The 23,741-nt window shown below is 36.1% G+C and overlaps 1 protein-coding gene, 1 long non-coding RNA gene and 1 other non-coding gene across 3 annotated transcripts; all 3 read right to left on the bottom strand.

The window, feature by feature from the left end:
- Nucleotides 1-677: 677 nt before the first annotated feature.
- Nucleotides 678-1,076, bottom strand: LOC114137396 (uncharacterized). Its single transcript, XR_003593969.1, has 2 exons — nucleotides 945-1,076; nucleotides 678-738 (listed from the first exon to the last, which is right to left on the bottom strand). It is a non-coding gene; the product is annotated as an uncharacterized LOC114137396 (long non-coding RNA).
- Nucleotides 1,077-11,703: 10,627 nt separating this feature from the next.
- Nucleotides 11,704-11,797, bottom strand: trnai-uau (transfer RNA isoleucine (anticodon UAU)). The gene is made up of 2 exons: nucleotides 11,760-11,797; nucleotides 11,704-11,739 (listed from the first exon to the last, which is right to left on the bottom strand). It is a non-coding gene; the product is annotated as a tRNA-Ile (tRNA).
- Nucleotides 11,798-13,910: 2,113 nt separating this feature from the next.
- Nucleotides 13,911-23,527, bottom strand: hcar1-3 (hydroxycarboxylic acid receptor 1-3). Its single transcript, XM_028005934.1, has 3 exons — nucleotides 23,425-23,527; nucleotides 17,260-18,277; nucleotides 13,911-15,799 (listed from the first exon to the last, which is right to left on the bottom strand). Exon 2 carries the CDS (start codon nucleotides 18,212-18,214, stop codon nucleotides 17,270-17,272), a length of 945 nt encoding a protein of 314 aa, XP_027861735.1. The 5' UTR covers nucleotides 18,215-18,277; nucleotides 23,425-23,527; the 3' UTR covers nucleotides 13,911-15,799; nucleotides 17,260-17,269.
- Nucleotides 23,528-23,741: the final 214 nt, after the last annotated feature.

The raw sequence follows: 23,741 nt of genomic DNA, 5'->3' as shown, positions 1-23,741 counted from the left end.
CTTTATAACCTCCGTGGTTATGTCCAAATTTAATAAAATTAAAGTAGCACTTTGTTGGAAAAATTGTGACATGACAGCAGATTACTCAGACATCTTCTGGGAAGACCCTCTAATACAGAAATACTGGGAAAACATAAAAGTGGAAGCTCTACATTACGACGTCACCAGGTGACTCTGAACCCATCCAAGCATTGAACAGATGTGTGGCCTACGTGGATCTGGTGGCTTCTTGGTGCAGAAATGAACGACTAGGAGCTCAATCTGGCATTAGTTGTTTTCTTTATTTCATACCTGCATTTCACACATGGGCACCGAGGTAAAGTCAGTCTCTGGCATGAAAGAAACTCCTCGACAGTGATCCTCATGGCTCTGAGGATTACCCATAATACAGTAACCAAAATAAAATAATTGAAAATTACAGTGATCGTATAGTGGATTTGGTTTACATCAACGGAACAACCAGTGAGTGTCCTTTTTAAAGAAAGTAACACAATTAATTAAAATGCTCTGAAAAATAAAATAAAATGCTGACATTTAATTCACTAGATGCCATTTTTATATTTTAGCTTATACGAACTTGCATCTTGGAACAATGCAAAAACATTAACCATATCTACATAAAACTATTAATATAAAATTGCCTTATATAAGCCATCTGCTACAGAGATTTAGTAAAACATACCTGCATTTCACACATGGGCACCGAGGTAAAGTCAGTCTCTGGCATGAAAGAAACTCCTGCAAGGAGGAGCCATAATGTTAATGTGCGGGAAATTCCCGCCACACTTTCTCACGAACTAAACATTTCTATAACGCAACAAAAACAATATAATAGCAGAGCTAACATAACATGGATTAAACATATTTCAATAATATGCAAAAACGAAAACCATAAACATATTTTATAAATAATATTTCTTCATCACATCGCAGAGACACGTTACCTCGACAGTGATCCTCATGGCTCTGAGGATTACCCATAATACCCCGCTCTTTCTAGGGTGAATGCAATACCCCGTTTTACCAGCAGATGGTGCATTTTAGCAGGATTTAACCTGAACCATTTCAACTATGTTACAGATGCTTGGAACAAATCAATGCATGGAGGCGCCATAACTTTATCTGGCTGAACAAAAACAAAACTGAAGTTATTATCTTTGGGCCTAAGGAGGAATGATCCAGACTGAGCTACAGCTAGAAACCAAACACGGACTCAGACCTGAACCTTCAGAGCCACATAAAGACAGTTACAAAGTCGGCCTTCTGTCACCTGAAGAACATTTCCAGGATTAAAGGACTGATGTCCCATCAAGAAATAGAGAAACTCATCCATTTAGTCGCATTGATTATCACATCAAGTCTGGCTAAAATCAATCAGAAAGCTGTAACTAGTCCATAAATCAATGAACACATTAAAGATCTGCTGTTGTTGTACCAACTTTCCAGAAGTCTACTCTCTCCAGAACCAGAACCAAACATTCAGTTTTTATTCTCCACTAATCTGGAACAAACTTGCAAAACATCCAAAACACTGAGTTCCTTTAAATAAAATCCCACCTATTTAGAGTAATACCTGGAAAATTGATTTATATATTTGATGATTTAGATCATGGTATTTGATCATATTGCTTGTTTTATGACTGATTACTGTGTTTTGTTTTCCTCATGTAAAGCACTTTGCTGAATAAAGTCAAATAAACTTGACTTGACTTGTAAAGCTCTCTGGACTCCTCGTCAGAAAAAGGCCTTAATGTGGAAAAATAATCAAACCAGGCCTATTAAGTCTGAATAATACTTTCTTTGTGCTGCAGTAAGTTGCAATACTTTGCATTTTATTCACTGCATGAGTAAAGCCAAGAGGCTATATCTCCACATTATAACTTTTCTACTTGGGCACTAAAGGGAAAATCAGGATCACTTCTTAAAATATTTTTGTGGTTGGTTTGAGGTATTTTCACACACTACCCATCACTCTTTCCCATCTTTCAGCTCTTAGCGCTCATTGAATATTGTAAGTGGTTTTTTTCTCCACTTGTGGCAGACTGTGGCGTATCCAAAGCCTGAGGAGTGCTACGCAGCACCTGTAAGTCCACTTGCTTCCTTGTCTGTAACCACAGGCGAGGACAGGGGGGCGACGGGGCCGCAGAGTTTTCCCAGGCTCAGCCAAGGTGAGCATAATGGCTGCTGTGTTCCCCCTCTCACTGCATCTCCTGCGCGATCTCTTTGAACCGGGCGGCCATGTCAGCGACTCCCAGCCCCCAGCCGCCATGCCGACCTTCATGTGCCCACAGGGAGCGATAGGCTGGGCGCCGACAGATCCAAATAGCGTACAGCACGAACACACACACACAGGCGGGTGCGGGTTTTGGGCTTTTTGCCTGCAGAGGACGGGCGTATGAAATAAAGAGACGCTGCAGGAATATGAAGTTTTACAAGCTGCGAATGCAGCACTGCGCCATAAAAGATCTTTGCTGCCTTTTTGTTTTACAGGTGACTTATTATGCTTCCTTGAACAGGTTATTATAGCTCTATGGGCCATAAGAAACAAGTTCATTACATTTTTTTTACAAAATCATTCTGTGATAATGAGATTTTAGTCTGGTCAGTATTGTCTGCACTGCAAAAACACAAAATCTTAACAAGTATTTTTGGTTTAGTTTCCAGTGCAAATATCTTAGTATACTTGAAATAAGACAAATTAACTTAAAAGAAACTTTTCAGCAAGATATAAAGGCTTGTTTTAAGTAAATAATTCCTTAATATTGATGAAAAAGTTCTTGTTCCATTGGCAAATTATTTCACTCATAACATGGAAAAAATAGCTTTATCTGCCAATGGAGCAAGGATTTTTTTCATCAATATTAAGGAATTATTTACTGCTGCTGCTGACCACGCCCCCCAACTCAACGTTTACACTCAATGGCATGCGAAAATGGTGGCAAACAGATGCACCATTACTCAATCAAACATCTTTGAAAAGCAGAAGTAGAGCCTCCTGTACAACCTAAAAGAACACAGCAAGTGGCTTCTAGATGGTAAGTCAACAACAAAACACTTGTCTTTTCCAGCAGCCATTGTACAGCGCATAAAGCGGTAAAACCAGCTGAACAAAAGTGGTGGAGCTCAGCTTGGGTTGCTAGGTAACAGGCTGAGCCTGCTGATTTGTGACATTATATTCTGAAGGTTTTTGAAACCTTCAGATGACTGGGTCATTGTCCAGTCATCAAAAAACATTTAGGTTATTGCCAAAAATGGCTGAGTGTTTCTTTTAGAAGCAGTAGAAGCCCAAGTGGAAGTACAAAAACATGTGAAAAGTGAATTTTGCATAATACGTCCCTTTAATTAACATATTTCATGTCTGGATTTCTCAAATGTTGAATCGGGAGTTCTACTTTCACACTTTACTGTTTGAAGATAATCAAATGGGCACTAATATCTGAAACAATAGATAAAATCCTTGTCTAAACAGAACTGAGCCATTTTCAGGAATAATGAGGCTACTCAAAGTTGATGGGAAGATGTATTGAGATAAATTTAAGGAAATCCCAGAAGAAACTCTGTTACAAGTTGTATAAAACCAGAGACTCCACCAACAAATTACATAAACCCACAGCTACAATACAATGAGTTACAGTCAAAGTCCTGACCTGCGTCCAATTCAGAAAAATGAGTTTCACCAACCAGTATAACTAACCTTAAGCTACGTTGTAAAAAACAAAACAAAAAAACAGTTTCTAGATGCACAAAGCTGGTAGAAACATCCAGACCAGAAGTTTATTTTGAAAAGCATTGACCACTAATTAAATGAATTCTGCCTGGCTGGATTTTATTTACAAAAATGAGATGGAATATAAATGAATGTTACTAATTTCAGAACTGTTTTAGATCACTTTTCATTCAACAACATAGTTCTGGATTACTACATTAAAGTTTGTGGTAGTTAAGGAGGGTGAAAAGTTTTAAAAGATACTTCACGTTCAGTCAAACACCTTGCAGAGCAACGTGACTCTGGCTGCTCAGGTAAAGTACAGAGCTGTGGCGCTGGCGCACGATCAGACAACCTGCTTCCTCTATCAAAGGTCATCACGCTGCTATTTATAGTATTGCCATTTAAATCTGCGTTACAGTGACACACCAAAAGCAGACACAATGGATGGACATGAACCCCCGATGGGAGCTGATAAAACACTGGCGTCTCATGCCAAAATACAGAGAATGCCAAAAGTAATAACAATACTGTGGCTCTGTTTTTTTTTGTTTTTGTTTTTTCATTTTATTCACAGCAGGAAAAAACTTTATTCTACCAGGCACGACCACAGCGCAGTCTGGGCGCAGCTTGGAGGTGTGTGCGCAAATCTCAGTTGAAACTACTTCTCTACTGACCAGGAGAATATGATTTCTTTCCTTCATTTAATCTGCAGGAAAGAAATCATATTTCAGGAAACTGTATTTTGAAACTGCGTTTAAAAAACACAGTTTCCTTCATTGCCCCAGCAACCAGCACAGCTTAGTCTGGGCGCAGTTTGGAGTTGTGTGTGCGCCTCTCAGCTTGTACTCCTTCTCTCTTGACCAGAATAGATATATATAATATAATTAATTGTTTGGGGGGGTTTTTCATTTAAAATGCAACTCAAGAAACACTTTAGTCTCTCAGCAACCACTACAGCTGTGTCTGGGCGTAGTTTGGAGGTGTGTGCACACCTCTTAAATCAGACTCTATTCACCAGGAAATTGTGATTTTTTTTATTTTTATTTAAAAATATCAACTTAAAAGTACAGTTTTTTTCAGTCTCCCACCTTAGTTTATTCCCTGCATTTGGATGATAATAAATTAATTTTAAAAAGTGATTTAGGAGTGTGTATGTTCGTGTGTTCGCACATGGGAACTATTTCGAATTGAGACACCAAGAAAGAGTTGGAGGCGCGTATTTCTTTATGAATAAGTTCAGCCAGATCCATCTTGGCTCCTTCTCTCAGACAGCGTCTTTTATGGATCTTGGTCCTTCGTCTCTCCAGGAGCGTAAATTACTCTCCCAGGGCTCCGCGCGTTTTCCGTTATTCCTGACATTTATCTGGACGCAGCAGACGCACCGCGGCTCCCTAAGGGCCACGAGAAATGGAGGCTGTGATACAAACAAGATCACGAACCAGGATGATGATTCTCCTTGTGGATTTTTTATTTTTCCTGCTTGACAAATGAGAGCCTGAAGTCTCTGTGGAGAGACAAAAGAAGCTGCAGAACTTGAGGAGTTTCACGTTTCCTCAAAGTTATGGGACCCAGAATCACTTTTCTGGAAGCACTGATTCACAGGATACTCCACACATCCGACTGAGGAGTCATAAATGAAAAGCGGATGACTACAAATCCTCTGATTCTTCTGTAATTCTTCTGTGCGTTTGTGGTAAAATAGTCTGGCTGTTGAAGAGATTTTAAGTATATTTGGAAGGTAAAGCAAGCAAAATATCATGAGCAGTACTACTTCAACATTTTTACTGAAGTAAACGTAAAAAGTAGCCATCCAAGAAATTACCCAAGAGTAAAAAAGTAAAACGTCTACTCAAGCACTGAGTAAGTGATCAAGTTTTCAATCATTTAATATTTAAAAATTACATAACCACTGTGTCTGGTGAATCAATTTCCAACTCCCCAAAAAATCTGAAATCTCTGAGAAAGTTGTGTAAAAATGTAATTTCTCTTATGTTGCAGCTGAAAATTTAAAGAACTCCATCCTTTAATTTGAGTTTTTATTTATAAAATCACTTGTCAGTCCCACACTGGTTGGCATCTCTGCTTTTAAGTCTTTATTTAGAAATATTTTTAAAACAAAGAGTAAGGCAGAGATAGAGGACACTACAGCAAAGTGGTTTGTTTTGGTGGCTGATAGCCAGATAATTTTTTTCCATAACTGATTTGCAGTTGCATCTTTTTCTTCATAATAACTCTTAAAGACATGCCTCCAGCTCCATTTGTGCTGCTTGTGGTTGTATCTTTAATTGTATAAAGATTAAATTGTGGTTAAAACCAGCGTGTGTTGAACATGCACAAAAGTTTCCTTTAATTAAATATTTCCACTTATTTTAACAATGTTTTTGAAAGTGAACTCAGTGAAACTCTGCAATATTGATCAAGGGTGTCAAGTTTAAGTTGTGTTAAATGTTTAATTTAAAAACAACAGAAGATACAAACTGCAGATTAGTATAAACTGCAAATTATAAAAACAGTAGGAACTACAGAGCTCTTTCAAAAATCTCTGAATCAAGGTTGTTTTTTGGGAGGATTTCTCTCCGTTTTTGTCCGAGCAAGTCCAGAGAAAATAATCCATAAAAACTACCGTGGGTCCTTAAAAAGTCTCCAGAATAAAGAGGTTAAATAATATTTAAGTCAACTCCAGAAAACCCCAATAATTCAAACTGTTCCCTCTGAAAGAGGCACACAAGACATAAAACTACAAAATTTAAACTACCGGCGAGACACAAAGGTCATTAAATTAAAAATGCAAGAATTTGATATTTTTTAAACATTTTTTGTCTTTTTTAGCTTTACTTGCAAAACAAATGTGTTTTCTTAATTCAATATTTTTACACTGCAAAAACACAAAATTGTACCAAGTATTTTTGTAGTTTCTAATGCAAATATCTTCAATTCAAATTCAAAAATACTTTATTAATCCCAAAGGGAAATTAAATATTATTATGAAATAAGACAAAACTAACTCACAAATATTTTTTTATTTATAAAGGAGCCGTCCTGTGTTATTTCCATGGAACTGTAACCAAAGAATAGAATTTAGTTGTGTTCAGATAGCAGTTTACCATCAACCAGTTTTGTTTATTACAAATTTCTGGACTGAAATACGTCCAACTTCATCTCAACTCGATCATAGAGTCTACCTGAAAACAAAAAAACAAACAAGATTCACTCCAAACATGAGTGTAACAGGATCCTTGGTAGAGAGAAAAAAAAATAAAAGAAGCTGGCTAGCAAAAAAAAAAAAAAACAAGTTCATATAGAGCTCTATATTTGTACGTGTGTCTGGTGCGTACAAATGAAAAAGGCTGTGTTGACTGGGATAGGGACCCAGAATGATGATGGCAGCCGGTGTCCACAAACACGAAAAATCCAGCAGCCTCTCCTTCCTCCTCTGCAGGCACACGAAGGCCCAACGTTCCTCTCATCATATGGGCATAAAGGTCAGGCGATATGCAGAAGCCAGGCTGAGACTAGCATGTCTCTGCTCTGCAGCAGCTCTGAAACTCTACAGGCCGGGAATTCCCCTAGCAACTGCAGTCGGAACGCTGCCGTAAAGTAATTTCGTTCAGTTCTCTTAAAGGGACACTACCCATAAAGTAAAAGAATACAGAAAAGCAAATAACACAGAATATACAAATACAGCAGGGTTACAGAACCACTTCTGTATTCAGCCTGAAAGAGCGAGTGTATGGGAACGAGTAAGCAGAGCAGACCCAGACAGCCGAGCAACTGATCCGCCTGTACACACTGCTGTAAACACCGTCCTACTTGAGCTCTTCACAAGTTCTGTAATGCAAAAGTAAATAAAACTAAATAACACTGAGACCTTAAAGAACACGGCCATATTTTTTCTAAAAGCAACAACTTTGAACCTGGACAGTCAGCTGAACTAGAACTCCGACACCAGAGCTGCTCTACTGTTAAACTATGAGGCTTGTTGTGATTCCTCATGATTCGGAAGCAAAAAGCCTGAACCGTAAAATCCCCCGTTACTTGGTCTCTGTTTGGCACTAACGACAATAAACACATACAATATACTTGAGAACAAGTACAAAATAAGGTAAAAAACATCGTCCGTTAGAATGAATTAGCATGTTTAGGTACTTACCTAGCACATTTGTACAAGAAAAATGTCCTGGAAATATTGTCTACTAGCATAAGCTAAAGTTAATGTTAGCCACAAAGTTTAAAGAAAGTAAAACTCACCTTCGTATCCGTGAATGTGTAACAAGGCGTACATCTTTTCTCCAGCTTACTTGTTGGAGTAAGCTGGAGGATCGAGGAACTTCATTAATTGTTTCCTTGGGCTGAAAGCACGGAGTGTAAAATGCCATTTTCAACAGACCGGAAGCGAGCGAGCCGCTTTTCCCCGAACACGGAAGCTGACGTGCAAAGAGCCCATTTCATCCATTTTGAATATTAATTTTAAAAAAACTTTAAAAAACACACACACACAAACAAAAGACGACCTGAAAGAAAATTACGTCACTTCCTTTTGACGGCGAGTCGATCGACACTTAATCAGCGAAGTCGCTCTAGGCTTAAAAGGAGAAAAGAAAATACAAAAAAGAAAGAGATAAAAAACACTAATGATGATAATTATAGCCCACAGGCTGCCATACATAACAGCTGGGCCTGGAAGCCGTCACACAGCTAGATGGTGCATCTGCACTCAACACTAACCAAACACAGATGGGAGTTATTGGCACATAGCTCCATGGTTAGCAGCAGTAGGGGATCGGCCTTGGACCTAAAGATCCGAACTCACTGTTGCAAATCTCCTACAGCTTGAACACTTAAATAAACTGCTCCCATGACAAGTTTATTTTAATTAAATGGAAAATGAAAGGCTTGGTGGTAGATATGATGGCTCAATCTGAGAAGACCACACAGATCTGCATCACTGAATCAAGACAATTACTGCTGCAGGGGAGATCAGGGCAGAAACAAGTATGTTGAACAGGTCTTAGCATAACATCTACGCACTCCCAGACAAAGCTCCTTCAGCTTTGTTTACTTTCCTTTATCACACTCATCATCATCCTCTTCCATCTGATGGTGGTACCATCTGACTGCTACGTGTGGAAACCATAAGAGAGAACGCAAAAATGACGCCCAAACACGTGAAGAAGTTGACAACAAATGTACTTTAGATGGACAGAGTTGGTTGATGTGAACTCACAGTGGAACTAGTTGAACTCTATGACCTGTCATTTTCTTCCAGGAGTATGTTTTTTCAATGAGGAGTAATGATCTTATGACTTTAAGATGAAGAACTTTGCTTTTTGGGTCAGCAAGGATTTTGACAGAAAACCAGAGAAATTAGCAAACCGTTTCTGGATGGAGAACCTTCCACACAGCGGATGAAGCAAGTTTAAATGGCTTGTAACTTATTATTATTTCTTTATTATGTATATCTTATTAACAGACGCAGCTGAGTTTCCATTACAAATGTGCGCAAAACTTTGTCAATATCTTGCTAATGTTGAAAAAAACACAGTTTCACAGTTGCTGTGTTTCCATTAAAGAAAAAATGCTATTAAAATCACATTTGAAAGAGTTTGTTCATGCAATAAGTCATTAAAAAACAGGCTCCAACTACTTCCTGTTTTCTTCTTCATGGTTTCCGTCAGTAGTAACATCCTGTTGTTGATCGCGTGACTCCTGTAATGCTGAAAATAGTGTTTCCATTGCAATTTTGTGAAATAAACCAATTTTGATATGACCAAAAAACCACCGCATCCTAGCTCTAAATCTTTTTATCAAAACATTAGTGTCTTTTTGAAATTGCCATGTTTCCATTAAGCAATTTATTTTCAAAATATTAAACTGTGCAATTATATGATCAATAGAAACATGGCTATAAAAGGTAACATTTTCTGAAAATTGACAGACAAATCTTTTCTAACACAAGAAACAAGGATAAAAGTTGTAAACAAAAGAAAATCCCAAATGCATTAAAGTCACACAGTTTTAGGGAACAGGCATGTTAATTACCCAAAATTTACTACGTTTTCCTAATATTCCCTTTTTTGTCACCTATTTACAGTTATTTATAACTACAAAAATACGGGGTAAGAATAGTTTTAAAGGTGGATCTTGAGTATTTGCACAATTTAGATATTTGTGGATGGTTGTAGTCCTGCAATTACCAGAGATACGTAGTACAGACTAAAAGTGCGCCAAGAAAACTTCTCCTACACCATTAAACCACAACCACCAGCCTGAACCGGTTATGCAAGGAAGGGCGGATCCCTGCCTTCATTTTGTTTACGCCAAATCATAACATGTCTGTTTAAATGTGGCGGCTAAAACTGAGGCTCATCGGATGAGGCAGCTTTTTTCCAATCTGTTATTCTCCAATTTTGTCAAACCTACATGAACTCTTCATGTTTGTCCATTTCACAACTTCTAAATACCTAAAGGCATTGAGTTGCTCCCATGTTGATTCAACATTTGTGGTAATAAGAACAGAAATACCTAATAAATCTAATAAAGTATCGGGTTAGTGTTATACCTGGAATATAAAGGACAGATCTTGCATCCAAAATGTGATTTGGAAGAATGGAGAGGAAAATAAAACATGGACATGTTTAGACAAACAGGTACAGATTAGCAATCAAAGAGAAAGCAATGAAAGCATGAAAAACCTGTGTTTGTTCGACTGTTTTAAATGTCAAACTCATTTTTTTTGCATGAATGAATCTTGACGTTTTGAAAGTCATTTAAAAGATGCAATTCTTATGTTTTTATCCATTTTTATATTTGTTTTCTGCTTTGTGTATTAAGTAATTTATTGGATCATTTCATTTTTATACCCTGTGATATAACATTCACATAATACAAAACACTACATGTGAATGAGGGAACACATTTAACATACAGAGAACAGAAGATCAAAATTTTATCAGCATTTTTTTAAAACCATAAAACCATTGTTTGTGTGCTGCATCATAAAACTGGAATTCAGATGAGGATACAGAAAGCAGAAGTGGGTAAACCAAAAGAAGAAATCAACGTGACTGTTTTTATTCAAAAAGGACATCCAGCCAGTTAGATTCAAGAATGAGCGGGAAAAAATAAAAAGGAAGAAAAGAGGAATTTCCAAATGGTGGACAACAGTGGCTTCTGGCGGTGAAACGTGTAACTGCAAAGTCAATAATTATATTTGACAAATTAAACTATTTTCACTCTCACTTCTTACACGATTTTGATCACTTTCATAAAAAATGGTTATATTTTGCTTCCAGTTATTTTAAAACCAAACATTTTTTACAATATGTTTTAGTTGTAAGATCAAAAATAATGCCGGCCCAACAGGTTAAATCATATACAACAAAGGCCAATATTTAAATATCTGTTGCATGTCTTTATTGAAGTCATATTTCAAAACTAAAACTATTTTCCCCCTGGTTGTTGGTCTGCGCAGATGGAGCGCTACTGCCCCCTGCTGTTTGTGAAACTAAATCTACACTACTAGATAAAATACTGATTGAGAATACACACAGTAAACTGTGCGGGCATTTTTAAAATGCATCTATATTTAAATATTTCAAAATGAAACAGAAATTAAAGACTACCTACAAGTACAATAATTCTAAACTGAATGCTACTAAATGGCGTATATGCTAAAATAAATATAATAATAATAATAATAATAATAATAATAATAATAATAATAGTAGGATATAATTAAAATATTCAAACATTTGTAATAACTAAGGCAGAAAGACAATGCGAGGACATTGCTGTCCACACCTTGGGCAGATGGCCAGATCATCACAGGAAAACACTGAGACACGTTCAGCTTCCTTACAGTTTTTAGTTTCATTTTCAAAAGAGTATCTACAGACACAATCACAATATAGAAAAAGCGTGTAATAACTAGAGAAGATTACTGAACCGGACTAAGTTTTAGTGGCAGAACGTTCCAGAAGGAAGCACCAAAAGACTGCTCCAGGTGAGGCTCGAACTCACAACCTCGGCATTGCTCTGCAGTGTACTGACTTATAAGTACCGCGCGCTAACCGATTGCGCCACTGGAGCCTACAGTTAATGGTGGGCATTTGGGGATATAACCACGCTACCCCTGATGACGTGTAGCCGTGATGACACGTTTTTATGTAACACGTTTTCTTTTCTTATTATTCTACCAATTACATGTAGATAATACATTACACAAACGTTTAGAATCCGGAGGAATGCGTCAACGGAAGATTTTTTCCGTTTTATCTGCACATTATCTGTTCGGGGGACGACATAAACCCCCCCAAAATGGGTATTAATACAAGCAGAGCCGTGATTAAGCTTAATATAAAAGAAATAAAGATCGCAGTGGCTCTCGATGAACCTCTAGTGTGTCTTTTTAATGACGTGGAAGTTCCCTGCGTGTTCACCAGTGGTGTGTTTTCCAAAAAATGGACATCCACGCTATGAGAAGAATCCGTCGAGGGACGTAAACGTTGTACAACAAAACGTATTATTTCCTCACTAAACTCGTCTTTAAAGTGAGTGAAAGTTGGATTAAACTGTATTTTCAGTATGTTGTGGAACAAAAATATTTACGAATAATAATTACAAATGTACATTTTTACTAGATGTGCATATTCAGGCAAATCTCCCCAAACTATTAAAAAGTATATTTAATTCACCAAATCAGCTCAAAAAAGTTATATGAATTTCTTAAAAAAAAAATATATATGTATATATATTAGAATATAAATATTTACTTTAGAATCCATTTTATCTACTTAGATAATTTTATATTAGTTCACCTTTCATCCTGGAGTTAAATAATTAAGTGTATATTATTTTTGGAAGAATTCACAAGACTATTTGTTTCCATTTATTTAGACTCTGATCCCAGTTTTTACAAATTGTGAGCTGAGATCAAACCAAAATACCTCAATTTGATAACATAATTTGGAAAGACTTCTGTATTTTAATAAATTCTGACTTTTGGGAATAATATACTCACAGGCTGTCATTCACAGATTCAAATGGAAAGCTGGGAAACTTTCACTGTACTATTATTGGATAGCCGTATGTTTGACAGATAATATTTATATTTATTTATTTCCAAAGCAAGAATAGCAGGATTAATGGCTGTAATTATGTTCACCCTCTAGTGCAATACCAGTAGACCAGTAGAGGTCCTCATTTTCCAATGTTTTGATGTGATATTTCTCACCATGTACCAGTGAAACATCTCCAAATTCACAACAATTACCTAATCTAGTGTATGTACTGATGTAATAAACATAAATTTAGGAACTAGTTTTTGGTGTGTGCTGATAAAATAAAGCAGCCCTGGATGAGATTTCAGTGATCATGTTTATGTTGCAACATGTAACCATACAGAGGAATGGTGCATAAGAAAGAGATAAACATAATAATGCACAACAAGTCAGTTAAGAAACATTTATAGACTGTAGATGAATAAAAACATAAATGCACAGTTTTACTGCTAAAAAATATACAAAATTAGTCCTTAATATTCTTTCTCTTTTTCTAAAAACATTACATCCAAGAATAATTTCAGAGTTTCAGTGTTTATTTTCTTATTGCTCAGAGTTAGAACAAACAGCATATAAACAGTAAATAGACATGTACATTTTGATGCATTTATTCTTTAAAAACAATTTAAATCAAACACAACTGCAAGCAAATATTAAGTGCTGCAAGCCAAGTAAGTGCAAATTAAGGTTTTTTAAATTTATTTACCACTATTTTCTACGCTCTTGACCTCTTGTTTGACCTCTTCCCTGTTTAAAGGCACAGGCTGTTTTTGTGGAGTTTGCATGCTCTCCCTGTTCTTGCATACTTGTACTCTGGACGGAGATAAAACATTTCAACTCAACATGAGTTGTTTTGTTAGCGGTGGTGGATCAAACTATTTAACTGAGTGGTTTGTCAGGGATTTTCTGTAGAGAAAATGTATATATATTACAAGAATAAAGTCATAATGTCACAAGAATAAAGTTGCGTGGGAAGTAAGTCATAATATTATGAGAATAAAGTCGAAACATTAGAATAAAGTCATAATAATGCAACTTTATTTTCGTAATACTACAACTTTATTCTCACAACATTATGACTTTTTTCTTGTACAAGTTTATTTTAGTAATTTTATGACTTTATTCTTGTAATTATTATATTTTTTATTATTTGTATGGTCCTAATACTCTGTCATAGTTCTGTAATGTGATACTCTCTGAATATATATTTGTTTTATTTGAGATTAAAGACATTTTTAAAGAATTGTTCCACAAATTTCAGTCAACTAAAATAGTACAGTAAACTAACAAACAAAAGTAGAAAAACTAAAAGAAAAGAAAAGCAACTGGAAAAAAGTCTAGCTAGCATTAGCCAAGGAAAAGCTAGCATGTAGCTTTGCTATTCTGATCATCTTTGTAGGATCTTTGTTGTATTTTTTATTTTTAGACAGGCCATATAAAGAAGATTTATAGTTACTGATTAGTCAGAATATCACCTGTGCTAAACAACTCCTTTAACACACTTGGATACAGAGAAATAAGATCAGATTGTTCCGACAACCAGGATGGAGGCATCTTAAAAAGATTTTTTATTATCTTTATAAAGGTCTTAAAAAAACAAAAACTCCTCAATTTTCAGAAAAGTTTTCATAGTCAAGCTAGTTTGTCTCCCATAGCAATTCGCTCTTTACACAAACTAGAAATCTAGCAATAAAAAAATAGAGAATGCAGAAAAATTAATATACTTCTATTGTTATATATGTAATTACTATTGTATTAGCTGTCTGCTAAATATGGTTAGATGTTAACAAGTTGATTAGCACATGTAGCTTAGCATGTGTTTCAAATAAAAAAGACGTAAGGTGATTAAGATATTATGGCCTTCCTGTTTATAAGTATAGACATTTATTAAATACTGTAAATGTCATATAAAAATGTCCAATTCGGTCTTATCCAAATGTGTCAGCGGGTTAAAAGTTTATAAAAATAAAATTCTAGCTCAAAATTATAAAAGTAGTTTAATTTTAAAAGGTGTCTCGGAGTTGGCCTCACTTTGGCTAGCAGTTAGCAACATTCTCTTGAGTTGCATGTCTCATCAAATTGCTGTGGAAAACTTTCAAGGGAAAAGGAAATCATGTATTACAAAAAGTGCAGCATTTTGCAGTAATTGAGATCAACATCTTTTAATTTATTAACACAGTGTGACAAGCTGTGACACAAACCGTCTTAGTTCTGCAGTTTTTCAAACTTCAGCAAATGTACTTTTGTGGATCAGCCACCATTTTTATTGGTTAATTTCTTATTAAAATACGTTAGTCATTGACAGTAAGTCACTGGCTTCAAAATATGTAGAAACAGATAATTTGGTTATTTAGAAAAACATCAAGCATCAGACTAAAGTTTGAAGTCTTACAAATACAGAGTAAAAATAAAACAATATTGAATGGTTTACTGAGTATTTTTCCTTAGAATTACCAACAGAGATTCTCAGCATTAATAGTTTTTTTTTTGAGGAAATTGTCCAGCAAAAGGTGGGAAATACATAAATATATACTCTGCTAGATTAGCTCACCAGAACAATCAGAATTACTTTTAATTCATCCTGTCTTAGCAGGTTAAAGTAGTTACCTACTAATTATTCATCATTCCACCTTAAAAATACCAGCTATGCTTTTACTAAAATACCATTAATTACAAAAGTAAATGCAGATTTTATGCATTGTACTATTACAAGATCATCAGTTGAAAAACTGTCTGTACTGCTGATAACATCCTTTCCAAGAATTACAATAACTAACATGTTTTAGAGTGCATTAAGATGGTTGGAAGATGCTTCATTATACACCAATCAATGACGCACTGTAAAACATCAGCACTAAAGAAAAAGTTCTGGTCTGGCCTAGTAGAAATCTGTTGGATTTGTTTTGTTCTGTCATGTTAAATTAAGTATTTTTTATGGGTAAGTTGTGTGTAAAAGTGTCTCTTAGGTATCCGTGCTGCATGTAGTAATCCCACGAAGAAGAAGAAGAAGTGTTGTTTCCGTGGAATATGGCTGTGGAAAGAAATTAGGAAATCAGTAAATGAGTATTTTCTCTTTAGAAACACTTAACGTTAAAACCCATTGTCTGCACAAAGAAATATGCTTTTCCCTCTTTGTCTGGCATGAAATCAAGCAACTCATTTCCTGGTTTAGGCCAGTTTGGGCTTGTGAAAATAATGATAGAGAAACATTTTTTAAGGTCAGACGTTGGGCAACACTCCCTCTTAACAACTCTGGTGATGTAATTGTTGTGTAAGGCTCCAGATTTTTGTTAAGCTACAATATCTGAGTAACTGGGGTTATAATTGTGGGTATATTTTAAGACAACAACAGTTTGTTTCCTTGTATGACATCATGGGGAAAAACTGGTCAAGATCTCAGGAAGAGAACGGTGGACGACGGGTTCATCAGATGCATGAAAGTGCCAAGTTTCTCTTCTCACCATTCTGGAATGAAATTGTTCTGTGTCTTTGAGACATGCTATAGTCATGGGATATGCTTTGGTGAAACATGTGCGGATAAATCATAGAACAAAAAAGCAAAAGGCCCTTTGAAGGTTCTGGCTAAAGCTAGTCAGAGTGTACTAAATGACAGTGAAGCGAGACTAAAAATGAGTCTAAAAGCAGCATAAAAGTCAGATCGGAAACACGCTCAGGGACGAAACCTTAATTTTTAGACTTTCTGTTGTCTGGTGGCTCTGACATATAATTTTTTTTTTGTCCATAATGACCAACTTATTTAGCATTTAGCACTAAAAGAAGGAAGTCGGCAAGCCATGCTAATTGTGGTAATTGTGGCTATGCATGAATGCTAACTGCAGCATTCATGTGCAGGAAGAACTGGTCCACTTCACATGAAAGATATTGTCAAAAGGTGAGTTCCCATTACAAATGTACACAAAACATGTGTCAATATTCCACTAACGTCAAAAAAACTCAATTTCATAACAGTAATCTTTCCATTAAAAGAAACAACTAAAATCACATGTGAATAAGATTGTTCATTTAATAACTCAATTCAAACAGGCAGCACCATGATCCTCCAATTATTTCCTGTCTTCTTCTTCTTTGTCATTTCTGCCAGTAGTAAAATCCAGTTGTTGATCATGCGACTCGTGTGATGCAAAAAAAGTGTTTCCATTGCTGTTTTACAAAGTAAACCAATAAATCACCTCATCCCAGTATTAAAATCTTTTTTTTCAAAACCAAGGTTTTTCATAATTGGAAAATAAATAAGCTAATTTATAGTGAAAATGTCAAATTGAGCAATTATATCTTCAATAATATAAATGCAGCTTGTGACAGTAGTAGTCAGTATTATGTGGAAACACTGAAGCACTATCTCAAATATAAATACAATATATTTTTTAAACCTGTCTGAAAAACAGAAGACATTTTGTCTGATTTATTGCATGTAAAAATCTGTTTCCGCTCTTTTCAATCAAACAAAACCTCGATTGTTATCGTCTTTACCTGTCAGCGGTTATAGGGTGCTGTCTTCACTGATGCTTCTCTTGCATTTGAAGGAGTTCTTCAGAATGTCATGAAACACAGAGCTGGAGAAGAAATAGATGACGGGGTCCAAGGCGCTGTTGAGGTAGGTGAAGCCAATGCTCACCATGAAGAGATTGATCCATAACTTGTAGGTTTCACATGCTTCTGGGTAGAACATCCCTATGTAGAGCCCCACCAGGCCTGTGATGACGCCTGGCATGAAGCAGAGGATGAACACCATGTTGATGACCATTACAGCTCGGATGGCGCGCTGCACTCTCTCTTTCTCCATTTGAACCCTTTGTATTTGGCAGGCGATCTTGACGGAGCAGAAAATGAGCAAAAACAAAGGCAGGAAGAACTCTAGGACGTAGGCTACATAGTGCATTTTTATTGCCGGAGGGAGGACTTCATAGGAGTTGAAGCTGCGACACATTTTCTTCTTTCCCACCGGATGGAGGAGGTCGATCGTCAACAACGGAATACGATATAAAATCACGATGAGCCATATCATCGCTGACAGTTTGTACGCCTGAGTTGAGGTCAGTCGACTGATGGGGTGATGCGGATGGACCACCTTCAGGTAGCGGTCGATTGCCACGGCCGTCATGAACGAAATGCTGGCAGATCGATTGACGGACAGCATGTACAGGTTCATGCGGCACCAAATCGGCCCGAACTGCCAGTCGTCGCCTCGGAAGTGGGTGTCGATGCGGAAGGGCACGCTGAGGAAGAGCAGGAAGTCGGCCAGACAGAGGTTAAAGAGGAAGGTGACGTGGGATTTCCAGAACTTCATACGGCGACAGAAGATCCACAGCGCGAGGATGCTGCCTGGCAGCCCCACCAGAGTCTCGATAGTCAGGAAAATGATCACCAACACGTTCGCAACTTCACTGTTCCCAGGACGGCAGGTCATATTTCCCCCTGAATTCATTCTGGCAGAGTATCGTCGGATGTTTTCACTCGCTGAACAAGTATGTCAACAAGTTGGCTAACACTGCCAAGGAAAAGAATAAAAACTGATTACTGTTATATTGGAATGCGAAAGCAAATGATTTTGAGAATTGATGTTAAGGTTCAGATTATTTTAGGAATGACAAAAGACTTAAGAATAAACTTATATACAAACATGTAAGTGGGTAAATAATGTGGCAAAGAAACAACTTGACACAAAAACATAGAAAGGGTTGGCAAAGGCATTTAGAAGGTAAAAGAAATGCTTTTGTGTTTTCACACCAGATTGTCCAGTAGATTCGGTCCAATTGAGGAGATAAGTTGCAACATTTGTTGCATTTTCATCTGCTGCAGTTCGATTTCTCTCTGCACTGTGTCCAACCAACCAAATCATTTGAAAAACCAGTTCTCCTCCTCGCCTGTGGTGGCACTGCACCAAGAACCACTGAAGGAAACAACATGAAAACCTCTGAAGAAAACACTGAGCGCAACTTCCTTCTTTACAAAATGTAAACAAAAATGAAGTGGTGTCAGATTTTAGCGATTGAAGGATTTTTTGTTTGTCTTGGTAAAAAAAACGTTTTTTAAAAAAAAGAGCTAAATCTCTAGCAATAGACTTGTGCGCTTGCTTGTGTTTACCCAGAATGCCCTGGACTGTAGTCCACTTCCTGCTTTTGGAGCGGTTTCTGGTCCACTTGGTGTTCAAACTGCACCAAAGTTCACTTATACTGAACCAAGACTGAGGTTTTTAGACAAACCAGAGTCCGCATTAGAGTTTGATTACGCATTCACACCTCCCCAAACGAACCGGACTTTCTAGGCAAACAAACTGAAGTTTGATTAAAGCGCACCAAACATAGCTGATGTGAATGAAGGCCCATTACATGCTACAAACATTATGAATTTATTTGTATAAATCCTAATATTATCTGTTGCTCTATGAAAGAAACTCATAATTTATGACCTGAATCAGTTAATCTGTGATCGGCGTCATGGTCTGTCGAAGTGGGCAGAGGATGAACACTCACTGTGGCAGGATTACTTTAACCTGGCTTCACTTAGCTGCTCCTTCTAAACCTGGTATAATTAAACAACTGAAAGCTAGGTTAGATGATCCAACACGGCTTGGTTCAGATCAGGATTTCTCACCCATACCTGGATTTCTGATTTCTACTTTTATGCTTTAGTTCATGTTTTGTTTTACAGAACCAGAACCGGTTCCATTGTTTGCTTCAACCTGCTACCTTTTTCATAAATGTCACCTGATATTCAGTTCCCTTATTATGTGTTTTCTACCTGTTTTTCTTAGGTTTTTTTTGCTGATTCATTGAGTCAACAAAAACAAAATGAAGCATTTTTATTTACAATGGTTGGCGTTTTTGTTTTCTCCACCTGGTTTTAATTTTAAGGCACTAAGACGAGTGAAACAACCTTCTTTGGATCTAATCTTAACATTCAACCATCGAGAGCAGTGGTTCCCAAAGCGGAATCGATGAATGAAAAAAAACAGTTACACAAAAGTGTTTCACTGTAAAGATGGTTTGTAGTTTGTTTTGTTGCAACCTGAAGTGTGAAATAAACTTCAGTGGAGTTTGAAAACAAAATGTGTGTTTAGGTTTATGTCTGGTTGAATGATGTGTGTCCCCTGTTGATTTTTTTTTTCTTTTTTGGGGGCATTTTTTTGTAATCCATAGGGAGGCCCAGAAAATCTTTGGGAAAAACTGATCTAGACCATGTTAGAAAAAAGTTTAAGATGATAGAAAGCCAACCGGAGCTCTTATTACAGCCAAGGTATGAGACTATAATAGAAACATATTTTATTGTCCTTTATTGTGGGGAGATTTTAGCGCAACAGATTGTTGAGGAAAATGAGTTTTTTCTCAACAACCTGATAAAGAGAGCTCGTTCTGTTCTGGGGAATATTTTGGAGATGATGGTGCAAATAAGAATTCTTCATTAAATCAAAAATAATTACAACAGAGTGTCTTCAATCAGAGGCTTCTTCAGAATTGCTGTAATACTGACTGCTACAGGAGATCCTTCCTGCCCACAGCCATCCAAGAAACCTAATGGGTCTCGACGATATTTAATTTCATTTAAGGATTAATAAAGTTTTTTTTAACTGAATTTGAATTATTTGACCATCATGAAAGCAGAGTTTACTTCAATAACTTTTTTTAAATGTACCAAATGTCCACAAATTTTTATATCACTTGATGATGTAATTTTTAAATATTAAATGATTAACGTTTTAATTGGTTATTCGGTACTTGGGTAGACTTTTTTCCAGATTTTTTTTTACTCTTACTTGAATAGTTTCTTGTTTTATTTTTGGCATACACCTTTGCTTAAGTGTGACCAACTCTAAAAGCAAGCACAAATGCACATGTTGACACAATAACAAAAAACAAAGATGTCAGCACTAAACTTAGAAAGTTGAAAAGATTATTTATAAGTAGAAAACATTTTTAGGCAGTTGCCAATTTTCCCAAAAGTGCTCAGACTGACCGACGCTGAAAGAGATTGGATGAAAACCAAATGGCTTCTTCTCCGATTACACAGGATTCAGTTAAAATTTAAAGTTTGTGACATGAAAATTAGAAAAAAAAGAAAATATCTGGCTTGTTTAAGGGTCTTCACTAGAAAATAGTGAACACAAAAACAACATATCAGCTCAAAAACCTCATAAACTCTCAAAGCACTGTGGTGCGAGGTTAATTATTTGGGCTTGTTTTACAGCCAATGCGATCTAGAGTCAAATGTAAGATACTAGTTGGAGCAGCAGCTTATGCTAGTGTGTAATTATTTTCATAACAGTAACAGCCTGGAGCTGTTATTTCTATATTTATTGTTTCTCTTCGAAGGAGACAAACGTAATAAAGAAGATTAATGCAAAACAAAGGGGCTGCAGATGCCAAAAGTCTAAACAAAACACAAAAATATTTCCAGAAACCAGACATGCCCATAAACACGTACACAGAAAAGGAGGAAGATAGAGTGAAAGAAAGAGCTGCTAGCACAGATACTGAGGAAGATAATGACTCAGGGGGAAACAGGAGTCAGACAACCACATAAATAACTGAAAAAAAACAAAGCCAGAGCCAAGACGGTGGCAAATTCACAGCCGAACACAAAACCTGTCAAAGCAGGGGAGTTCAAGCTTTCTGTCATGGGGGACAAAATACAAGAAAATGTACAAAAAAAACTACAAATTTTTCTAGGAAAGGGAAATTAGTTATTGCAAATCCAAAACTTAAAACGGATTTTGCTGTGATAAAATAGAGGCATCTACTTTTTACGTTTTTGGGAGCTCAATTAATCAACTTTATTCTTGTTTATTAAACAGGATTTGGGTCCTTTTCTTTCAAAACAATTGCTATTTTTACCCAATTTCTCTTTTTCTGTTGTTGAATCATAAACTTTCACTGAGGAAAGTTGGACCTGCAGAACTCCGGCTGCTGCTTCCTGTGTTGATAATCCTGGGAAGGTTCACCACTTCCTCCAGCTTTCTCTGTTTATGGATATTGGCCTACTTTATGTTGTCAGTGAAATCAGTGAAACTGAATAAAAAACAATATGATTAATCACATTTAACTCATAATTGTGGCCATTTATGTTTTGTCCGGGCAGCTTAGATATCTTTCCTCTTTCAGGCAATAAAATTATAATTTAAAATCAGCTTTTCATATCTACTCAGATTCTTTCCAGAATACAGTAATCTATAAAGATGCCAATATTTTTTCACCCCGGTGGCTTTATGATGAATCTACACTGCAAAAACACAAAATCTTGCCAAGTGTTTGGTCTACTTTCTTGTGCAAATAACTTAGTTCACTTAAAATAAAACAAAACTACCTTACAAGTAACTTTACAGCAAGATATAGGAGCTTGTTTGAAGTCAATAATATCTTAATATTGATGAAAAAGCATTAGTTATAAGAGAAATAATCTGCTTTTAACAAGTTAAAAGTTAGTTTTCTTTTATTTCCAGTGTACTACAATATTTGCAATAAAAAAATAAATGCTAAGATTTTGTGGTTTTGCAGTGTATTTACAGAGAAGAGACAACATTTATCAGTTCAGAAATATATTATGCAAGTAAAGTAAAGTATGCATGTAAACTGCAGGTATTTGAGTGAATTTATGTTTTAGGAAGTGGGTTTAAACAAAACAGACAACTATGAGGAAATATTTGCACCGATTAAAAAGGGAAAACCCAAATCACAGAGGGCATGCCCAGAGCTGCAGCCTTTGTTTACATAAAACTCTGTTGCGCCAGATTTTTATTAGCAACTCCTTTATAAATAATATTTATGGTTCACTAACTTTAAATGCAATTAAGCACATTTAAAATTGAGTTGTTATATGGGTGAAGTTAGAAGATTATTGTGTTTGCAAGAGGAATTCCTGTAAGATCATGCAGAAAGGCTTTAACTGCACAGTAACGTTAAATTAAAACTATTTCAGTGCATACCAGTGCAAGTAAAAACCAAACTCAGCTTTAATAATCTGAATATTGCTAATTAGAATTCATGTTTTCTGAGAAATGTGCTTTTAAAAGTTGCACAACACATTATAAAACAAGTATCATGAGGGTAAAATTGCAATTTCCTGCATGTTCACTGCAAAAACACAAAATCTGACCAAGTAATTTTGGTTTAGTTTCTAGTGCAACATCTTAGTACTTTTGATATAAGTCAAAAACAACTTACAAGGAACTTTTCATCAATAAACAGTAGCTTATTTTAAGTCAACAATTCCTTAATATTGATGAAAATTGTTAGTTATAAGAGAAATAATTTGCCAGTATAACACAACATTTTTCCCTATTATAAGTTCAAATGTCTTTAATCATTACTTCACTTATAACTATAACCTTTTTATTCAAATTAAGGACGTATTGACTTAAAACAACCTCATATTTCTAGCTTAAAAGTTGTTTGTAACTTAGTTTAATCTTAATTCAAGTTTACTAAGATAGTAGATCAAAAATACTTGGTAAGATTTTGCAGTGTATCAACATCTTCATCTATTTTTCTGCCGAATATTTTAGAGTTCGCTTTAATTCAGCTTTTCCTCTTTTATTTATTTTTTTATATGAAATGAATGCAACACATCTAGTATACACTACAGAAAAAACCACATGCATCCATAAAAACTGGGTAAAAACGTAAAGTTTTTGGTACTCACTAGCAGTAATGCGTTCCGTTGGTGAAGACAATGAAGCGTGTGGCGAGAGTGAAAGTGCGCTACTGTGAGAAATGTGAGATCTCCTTCCAGAAGAAGCAGGTTGTGTGAGGGCTTGTCAAAACATGATGTTGGTAAAGATGTTTCCAGAGAAAACATTTGGCCACAAACTTGCATGTTAGCTCCAGAATTACTTATGACACACTGACTTTTCAGAATTTATACGGAAATAATGAAAAGAAAAAAAATACACCGTTTTGATGTTCTGAGGTACTTCACCAGGTGTCAAAATTATTTTTATCTATGATTAAGAACACAGA

The sequence above is a fragment of the Xiphophorus couchianus genome, chromosome 22, assembly GCF_001444195.1.
Source record: "Xiphophorus couchianus chromosome 22, X_couchianus-1.0, whole genome shotgun sequence".
Taxonomy (NCBI): Eukaryota; Metazoa; Chordata; class Actinopteri; order Cyprinodontiformes; family Poeciliidae; genus Xiphophorus; species Xiphophorus couchianus.
This window is presented reverse-complemented; position numbering and strand designations above follow the sequence as displayed.

Coding starts and splice junctions, on each gene's coding strand:
- hcar1-3 (XM_028005934.1), bottom strand. CDS start 18,214: ATGAATTCAGGGGGAAATATGACCTGCCGTCCTGGGAACAGTGAAGTT.